This window comes from Populus euphratica, unplaced genomic scaffold (assembly GCF_000495115.2).
Source record: "Populus euphratica unplaced genomic scaffold, PopEup_1.0 scaffold903.1, whole genome shotgun sequence".
Classification (NCBI taxonomy): domain Eukaryota; kingdom Viridiplantae; phylum Streptophyta; class Magnoliopsida; order Malpighiales; family Salicaceae; genus Populus; species Populus euphratica.
Window position 1 is genome coordinate 54,240 of NW_011500762.1, and position 9,727 is coordinate 63,966.

Genomic DNA, 9,727 nt, shown 5'->3' on the forward strand with positions numbered 1-9,727 from the left:
ATTACTATTATTATTGTTGTTGTTGTTATTGTTATTGTTATTGTTGTTGTATTATTGTTATTTGATTAAGCTTCCAGTTTTTCACGTACTTTACTCTCCACATAAGCATCACATTCTTAAAATTTCAGGTTTTTATTTGTTACCTTTTCATATCTTATATAGAGTCTTATCAACAAATTTTGTTGGAACTCTATTTAAAAGATAAGTAGTTTTTTATAGGTTATAGCTAAAAAAAAAAAAGCATTATAGACTACATTGTATCCAATAGGATATGCTTTTTCATTTTATAAACTCTATTATGTTGTTGTATCCAATAGGATATGATTTTTCATTTTATAAACTCTATTATGTTGTGGTGTTCCAAGAGTTATCTATTATGAAAAATTATCATTATCTTTTAGAAAATCTAGAAATTCTCACCTTAATGATTCTTCACCTTTATCTTATCAAAGTATATTGATACTTTTTCTGAATTCTTTCAACCTTTTCAAGTAATTCAAACTTGTGTTTCTTTAAGTACATATAATCATATTTTGAATAATATTAAGTGAAGGTAATAAAATATGTATATCCACCAAAAGCATAAATAGTCATTGGTTCACATATATTTATATGCATTAAACTTAACAATTAATTAGTTCTTTCACTTTTTTCTATAAAAGATGATTTGGTAATTTTATCCAAAAAAAACAATTTCATAAGTTTCATATGATTAATAATTAAAAGGATCAAATATATAACTTAGTGATCATTGCTTATTTATTTAAACTAATCTATAATGCTACAAATATGATGGATATTTATTAGCTAATGTATTCTTTTAGCTATTTATATTGAACATGGACAATTCTAAATTAAGTATATACAAACTATTTGTATAAAGATCAAAACCATAATAAATATTATTAATATAAAAAGATCAATATTACCTTCAACAATAAATTTAAATCCATCAAAATCTAAATAAAACTCATATGATGTATCTAGAAAAGATCATTGATTTTAAATTGAAGATCAGCTGGCCACACGTTTTGTCTAAATAATGGTGAGAATGCTAAGATGATTCAAATGCTACCATGAGAACTTGCTTTTGGCTGCTGGTGACACCACATGCATGATCTAAATGGCGTGAAAATAATGCACATGTTAACATTAGTTTTTAAAATAATATTTTTTATTTGTTCAATTACCTAATCATCCCTGATTTAACTTGATTATAACTAAAAAAATCTTATTAAAAACATGAAAAAAGCCCCTAAAATCCAATGAGTAATTTTTTCTTTCAAAGGTAATTTTTTTTATTTTACTATATTTTAAAAAATAAAAATACTAAAAAGCTCTTTAATATCATTTCAGTTATTTTTCAGGGGTAATTAAATAATTTTATTATAATAAAAATATAAGAAAATCGATTTGTTCCAATCAATACGATAATAATCATTAGATTATAGTTAAAAGATAAAAGATCATCTTACTCCTATTGACCTGTCATTGTTTTTATTTTGAAAACATAAAAATATAACTACAATGCAGCAACGCACAGTAGTCCGAATCTATGCAAACAATGAAACAGTAGTGCCTCTAAGATTTTTTAAATAATATTTTTCTACAGCAGAGTGAATCCCACTGGTACATATTTTGCAAGGGCTTGAATTGAGTAGAGAAACTTAATGTCAATAAAGTCTATGTTACCAGTACAAAAACCATGTAACTTTTGTGCCAGCTGAGAAGTTAGGAGACCACAAGTCTTCTTCTCTTTTTCTGGCTTCCAGATTTTTGAGGATTGTAATTAAAAAATTTTACTAGATACCAATTGTTAAACAACTGCATTTGAGGAAATCACATTCAAAATTTTTCTTGATACTGTAATCTAGCATCGATCTTGTATTCGTCATGTTCTTGTTTCTTTCCTAACTTGATACTTGTGTGCTATCAATGAAACAAAACTTCTTCATCCAACCAGTTGCTCTCAACAAATATCACAAAAACAGGAAAACGGAGTGAAGAAAAAATGAAGATAGAAGATGGATGAAGGTCCTCCTATTAACGCCTAATTATTTGTGCCGAAATAACGGTCCCCAAACTCTCCCATCCCTGGGATAACACGTAAATCCTCATCCAATGTTACATCAATCTCCGATGTCACAATTTTGAGCTTTGGAAATTTCTTGCAAACCACGTGTATTCCTTGGGGTGCCTGCAGGACATTGAATTATGGTAGAAAAGGTAGATTATGCAAGGGAAATGCAGTTGAATTTTCTGACAAGAACAAGCATCAGAATGACTTACTGCTATTAGATTAAGGAAGATGATGTTAGACTCTACGACGCCCTTGCTGAGAAGCAGGTTAATCGCTTTGACTGCAGAATTTCCTGATCACGCATAGATGTGAGACAACACTCTTCTCAAGGGTAACTGAAGTAGGGTTTGAATAACAAACCTGAAGCAAGAACTGGATCGAGCAATAAAACATGCCGACTTGAGATGTCTGCGGGTAGCTTCTCATAGATTAACTGCAGCAACATTGCGGTGATTTGAAAAGCTATATGCAACAGAGATAAAGAGAGAGAACGGGGCATGTGGTACAGGCCTCCACGAACCTGCCGTCCATTGTTACCCTCTCCATGGATGAGAATTTTACCGATTTTGATGCCCTTGCAGCATGCTCTTAATGCATTTTCCATGCTCTCCCCACTGCTAGGAAATGAAGTAGTTAGGATTCAGTAATGCTGAGAGCTTCCCAGGGATAACAGATTAGGCTACTTCAGAACACCAAACAATTATGTGATATATTCTTCACAACATGCAGGGGGAAGGAAACACGTACCTTCTAATGACTGACACCCCACACAATCTTTTGCAGAAAACAACTCCAGGGTATACAGATCCTGCAAACCAGAAAATAAAAACATAAATACATCCCATCTCAAAGTTATCCTCGTTCTGAGGAATCTGAAAAGTTTAGCTTGAATTGCAGGAGACAAGGATACGCCCCATGCATTGTTGTCAACTTCCATAAACATTGCATCTAAAAATCATGGATGGCTGCAACCGAAGTTACCCGTTGGGGTTGTGATCTGCTTTTCAGTGAATGGAAGATGACCAAGACCATGCTCCACAGCCTGACACATTGATCCAAAAACAAATGATGTTGTGTTAATAAAAAAAAAAAAACTCGGTTTATATCTCCGAAATTTCTCTTTATTGAGAGATATCTACCAAGCGTATTAGTCGGTCTGCATAGAAGACAAAGTCATGCTTCGTTGTCTTGACATCACGTACAAGTGTGTGCATTCCCCGCATCTGGATGAAATGCAGAACTAAAGATAATTATCTGTTTCCTCTCATACTCAAGAATGGAGATTTCCAATCAAGAAATTTGATACAAACAGAACTTCATAACAAAAGGAAGGGTTACTGAAGAAATTGCAACAGTAAATCAAGTTAAGCAGTATTACCTGAAATGTTGAGTGTATAACAGAAACATTTGGATATAATTTACACAAATGATGTTGGCCAAGCTTTGCACGGATATGTTGTATTATCAAGTCAATTGCAACATTATTATCTCCTCCCCGAGGGATTATAACGTCAGCATATTTTTTTGATGGCAGTATAAATTCTTCAAAACTTGGCTTTACAGATCGAGCGTACTGCAAATTATTGATAACTGGTTGGAAAGAGGAATATCTAAAAACCGTATTACTTAAATTGGTGGAATAGTAATTCCACCACTGGAAATACTATCAATGTTAAGCTGAAACTGAATAAGAAACAGGATACACTCTCCATATATCCATTTTCAGTATGACCAAGGAACTTCATTTAACGATGATTATGAAAAGTTTGATTGAACCTAGCAACAGAAATCTCAGGCGATCAAGAAACTTCACTGACTTGGTCAAGAACGTTCTGGATATTCCTCCCTCTTTCAACAGTATCGCGCTGAATTCTCCGTGCAAGTCGCAGGTCAGAATCTGCACTGTGAAATTATGGTGATGGTTATTTGTAGGTGATCATTCTCGGCGAAAAATCAGATGAACATGCATCATATACATTTCGTTTTGTGGTATAAAATTCTGGATCCTCGCACATAATATGCATTTTATCAGTAATTTTTCTTGTGATTACATAGCCGACCCTATAAACTCAGAATCACTTAGCATGTTTACCCCCAAAGAGAATCCAAGAATTTTTACTGAATTTCTGTATATAAGAAATACAAAAGAATATGGTAGGAAGGAGCATTCATCCTTGTAATAAAAAGGGAAATCACTTTTACCTGGAGATTACATATCACAAGAACCGAAGTCAACACTTGGGCCAGAGAACACCCGATTGAATGCATGTTTTTAGTAAACCAAGACCACAGTTCTTAAGAATATAGAAGCTTTTCCAAGGGAAAACTTCTTTCACAGTATCTTTGAAAGTATGACGAGGCTGTACGTAGTGTGAACAGTGAAGATATTTGAAACTGACCATATAGTAAATGCTGTTATTGAGAAATGTTCAAAGATTCATGAATTTATCACCATTTTGATTCTTTTCCTTATCAATGTTCAAACAGTCATGAGTTATCATCCTTGACACACTTTATTGCTTTCTTGACAAGTATCATCGACAAAATATTTGAACAAGATAATGGTAAAGCACCTGCGTCAACAAAGATCTTCATGTTCATTAGATCACGAACCCGAGAATCATGGAGAACTAGAATTCCTTCTAAAATGATGATGTCCGAAGGGTTAACCTGTGATTAAAAAGAAGAAGAAAAACCAATTTTATAAATCAACATCTTCAATACCAAGAGAAAAAACCATTTACTTCTGTTTGGTTAAGAGTTTTCTATTTGCTACTTTTGAAGCAATCGCATCAAAATTCCAAATACCTTCCATCCTGGACCGATTCTTTTATGGGTCTGGAAATCATAATTTGTTATGTTAACTGCCCTTCCATTTTTCAGTTTCTCCATGCATGAAAGGAGAAGTTCTGTATTGAAGGCATCTGTAAAGCGAACACAATGCGAAACCTCTCAGAAATTCACGAGATCAATAAACTTTATTAACTATAAACCTTATGATCTGATACAGAGAATACTTACCAGGATGATCAAAGTTATAATCATAAACTTGTGCCAGTGTATCATCACTCAGGGAGTGATAAAATGAATCCTAGAAAAAGAAAACGAAATCAGACAAAATTACTCGTTTCGTTTGATCTCAAATTAATAGCATTTAAATAATTGGCCTGTTTTAGGAGAAAAACAAAATTACTTGATTGACAAGAACAACGCGTTGATCATGGAGCTGAGAAATAATCATATTACACACAGTTGTTTTCCCGGATGCAGTACCTCCAGCAACACCTGAACAGATGCATTTTCAGCATCAGGAAATTGAAAATCTATAAACCAAAAAACTACAGAGTTGTAGCAAGTAGTAGAATACATAATATTATATACGATGAAGAAGAAACGTATACATACCAATTACAAATGGCTGCTTAGGAGGGTCTGGAGCCGATATCAAGCCATTTGATTGGACTGGCAAGTGATTTTTGATGTTGTTATTAAGTGTAGATAAGGTTTCAGAATCCATGCTTCAGTTACAATCCTATTCCAGATGAAAATCTGATAAGAAAATACATACAAATGATATTGTTCAACACTTTTAGACGCAATGATAATTAATAGATAGATCTTGAAAATGATACTTGAGGTTATTACTCTGTTTCTGTTATGTTTTCCCTATCCCTTTTTTGACAACGTGTTATGCGGAAAGAAACGAAATGCGCGGGAATACACGCACGTGTGGCGCCATTGAACGGACACCAAATCATCATTTCTCTGTAGCTCCACTTGGAATCTCTTCATGAAAACACATAATCAAATAGCCACATTGTTTTTAGTGTTAAAATAAATCTTTTTATATAAAATTACAATCATTGACGAGTTAGAATAAAAAATATATTTAACCGCTTTGATAAAAAAAAAAAAACACATATAACTTTACAATCTTTTACATAAAAGTTAGGTTTTTTTAAAAAAAAAATTTCCACATATTTCTTACTTCACACATTTATTTTCTTCTCTCCTTTTATTTTAACTCCACTCATTGATTGGATTCAAGTTAGTTTTATTTGTGTTAAAAACTAATTTTTTTTCCTCATTATGTTTCTTACTGGAGCTTTCTCTCTCTTTAATCACTTTACCTTTTCAATTTAATTTAATTAGATTATTATATACTTGTTTAGATGCTAGTTGCATAAACGTTATGATTTTATCACTTTTTATAATAATATATCTATTTTTAAACTTGTTAAGCATTGTCTCCCTATCAAACTATTAAGAACAACTCAATAATTTTTAGTGTATATGCTTGGTAGCAAGTCATTTGATTACATATGGCATTAACATTATTTATGTAAACATGTTTAATATTAATAAAGATTTGTTTATCTTTAATTTTCATTAAATATTTAATGAATAAATCTAGAGTAAAGATAAAAGTTCTTAGGATAAAAATGTTTTGTAAAGAAAATTAAAGTTGTTGTAATTGTGAGATTTCTATTGCATCAAAACATTGTTTTATTAAAACTGAATATTAAATAGAGTTGTTGAGACTGATACATATTATATTCTTTTCTTTATAAAAAGAAACAATTATTCTCATAAGTTGGGGTATAAAAGATGTCTAGAGCTAATACATAGATGTTTATCGGATGGCATGTACATTAAACCGACTCATATGAAAATTTCATATATAGATATCACATGTTTTTATGAAAAATCTCACATGATAATTGTATAAGTAATCCTTAGACTTGAGATCATAAATTTATCTTATATAGAGAGTGTTATGTTTTAATCATGTTACATGTTATTCTAATTAATGGTAACAAATAGGCAGATACTGGGTATAACATGAACAATATAAAAGTATTTAAGTAATTAAAAGATGATTCATCACCTTGGATAAATTAGAAAAACATGTTTCATATATTCTCAAATATTATTGATTGTCAATCTTTTCATAAGGTGGGATGAGATTTGCAAAAAGTTTCAAATCTTATTTGAAGAATCAATGAATATGGTGTTGAGAATAAACATGATTTGACAAAGTAAACATACTCTATGTTATATGTTTAAATCAAAACATTGTTAATAAGCAGATGATAGTTAAACAGAAAAACTAGTCATTGATATGTTAAGAAATGTTAAGTCAAACCACTTATGACTTTTATAATATTTGAAAATCATGATAGATTGCTCAACATTATATTTGATCTTCAAATATAAATCAATCAATTTTTTAATTAATTTCATCCTATTTTATTTTGGATTGCAATTTATATTTGGATCAACTTATCAAGAAAACTAATGGGTCACATACATAAAAATCATTGGCCATAAATAAAAACAGGATAATTAATCATGTATAACTTGATTGTAAATAAATTTTAGAAATTATGGACTAGAATGTAATTAATATAAAGGATTACAATTCTAGACCTAGAAACAATCAACTAAGGACTTAATTGAATAAAATTCTAAAAGTAGGGTAAAATAATATATATGATATTATTTATGGAACAAATTAATATTTTATTATTTATATAATTTTTAGGTTTCCTTGTAAATAGAATGTTATACATCTTATTTCTTATGAGTGGTGATGAAAAGTGTAAGTGAGGTACAATACGTAAACACATATAATAAAAAAAAAAAAAAAGAGCTAGCACTCTAAGGTATAGAAATCTCTCTCCTAAAAAGTTTTAGAAGATTTCTCATTGGTGGTTTTGTGGATTATCGTTAAAGACCGATCATTTGGACGGCTTGTAACTTGCAGCAACCTAATCTTGAAACAAATATTCAAAACCAAAAAAAAAATATGATCTTCAAGTAATCTTCGTATAAACCCTAAACAACCTTATATTTATCTAACGAGATCTTTGGGACTCTCAAAAAAATTTTAAATTTATCATTTCTATTATGTCTATGTATTTCAGGAAACTCAACAATAATAAATGACTCATATGCATAGGAACCACATCACACAATACTTCAACTAAACATCTCTTAATTGAAAATAAAATTAAGAATTAATCACCTTAACTTCGCCATATTCTTTCAACCATTATGATCTATAAGGTTTATAATGCTTAATAGAATTCAAGTTCAACTTGCTAACAAAAATAGTACTAGTAACATTAGCACAATTACCTTCATAAATGATTTTATAAAATAACCACCCTTTTTGTCCCTAATGCCTTAAACTTCTTAAAACGATAAAATACATTAAAAGTTTCTTTTAAAAAGTATACCCATGTTTTACTTAGTAAGCATATGGTTTAACAACAACTATCCTAACCAGTTCTAAATTTGGATTGATGTGAAATGATATAAATCATATTTTATTATTTTATTTAATAGATTATTTTTAAATTTTTTAATAAAGATAGTTTTTTGAGAACTTTAATGATCAATAATCACTAGTTTGAATTTCACCACCTAATATAAACAAAATGATTACGAATTTGAATCTAATTATAGTTGTTTTCTCTTCTAATTAAATTAATTAATAGCTAATTTATAGAATAGAAGACATATGTTCTTGTATTATCAAGTCTCGCATAAAACTTGTTGCTCACATCAAGCAAATTCCTAGGTCAAGCTTATGTTTTGTTTGGATAAATTTATTTTTTTTTACTATTTTAAAACAACATATTATTTGTGCATCAACATCAATTGTAGCTTGAACAGGTATCACTATAAATTAATTATTACTTAAAAGTATATTTTTATCAAGGTTTTATATCAACATTTTGCACTTAAAGTATCAATAACTTTTTAATTAAAACATGTTTTATAATAACAAGTCTGAAACCATAAAATACCTTTAATTTATGGTAAATGTTCATTTTAAATGCAGGCCTATCACATAAATAAAATGATTGATTGATAAGTTTAAACACTAAAATTGAAAGGACAAAGAGAGGGTCAAACTTAGAAAAGAGATACTGGTTCAACCCAAACTGGAATACTATTCGGTCATTGGGTCATATCTGGAGTTATAGATCTTGGATTTATGTTTGCTCTATATAGATAGAAAGCTAAGACATAGGCCTAAAACAATCATGGGAAGGCAGGACTCAATTCTGTTGTTTGGAAGTCCAAATCTTAGCAAAAATGAAGAAATCTGAATTTCTCCTGCAACCCATACACTTTTAGTATTTAACCTATATCTCGTGTTTTAAAAGTCCAAATAATCTCTTTTTTTTTTTTGAAAGCTGAGAAAATTTTCTAGAACTTTTATGATTTAAGTTTGTTCGAATTCTGATATTAGCAATGATTTTTTATTCAGAAAAGAAGATAAAGATTATTACCAAGTCAAAATTTAGCCACCCATTCAACAATTAGTTAACAAATCAATAGTTTCTAATTTTGGCCTATAAAAGGAAGCATTTTCTATGCATTTAAGCATCTTGGTTTTCATATCAAGATCATGTTCTTGCTTTTTCTCTATTGAAATTTAAGTTTTGCTTATATTAATTTCTTATTTATGATTCTCATTTCCTTCCTTTACTTAGCTAACTTTTGTCTTATTTATGTTCTTATCTTGTTTATTTATTGACACGACTAAAAGACTGATGTCTTCTCCCAAGTGCAGAAGAGTCGAAGTAATAAATAACCCAGCAAGACCGGGGTCGAACCACAGAGAGGTTAATT

General features: G+C 30.1%; 1 protein-coding gene and 1 long non-coding RNA gene across 3 annotated transcripts in view; both read right to left on the reverse strand.

Annotated features, from left to right (window-relative positions):
* The window catches only part of LOC105116305 (uncharacterized), a 17,748-nt gene that overhangs the window by 2,815 nt on the left and 5,206 nt on the right, over positions 1-9,727 (reverse strand). The window contains exon 2 of the long non-coding RNA XR_840510.1: positions 464-468. This is a non-coding gene — a long non-coding RNA (uncharacterized LOC105116305). The remainder of the gene's footprint in view (positions 1-463; positions 469-9,727) is intronic.
* Positions 1,804-5,711, reverse strand: UKL5 (uridine kinase-like 5). Of its 2 annotated transcripts, XM_011013591.1 has the most exons (14): positions 5,486-5,709; positions 5,274-5,365; positions 5,102-5,171; positions 4,889-5,004; positions 4,654-4,750; positions 3,898-3,977; positions 3,459-3,653; positions 3,220-3,303; positions 3,062-3,122; positions 2,828-2,888; positions 2,601-2,694; positions 2,441-2,513; positions 2,290-2,372; positions 1,804-2,197 (listed from the first exon to the last, which is right to left on the reverse strand). In XM_011013591.1, exons 1-14 carry the CDS (start codon positions 5,595-5,597, stop codon positions 2,051-2,053), a joined length of 1,365 nt encoding a protein of 454 aa, XP_011011893.1. In that variant the 5' UTR covers positions 5,598-5,709; the 3' UTR covers positions 1,804-2,050. The 2 variants fall into 2 exon arrangements, with proteins under 2 accessions (XP_011011893.1, XP_011011892.1); XM_011013590.1 differs by having other exon boundaries at positions 2,441-2,694; positions 5,486-5,711.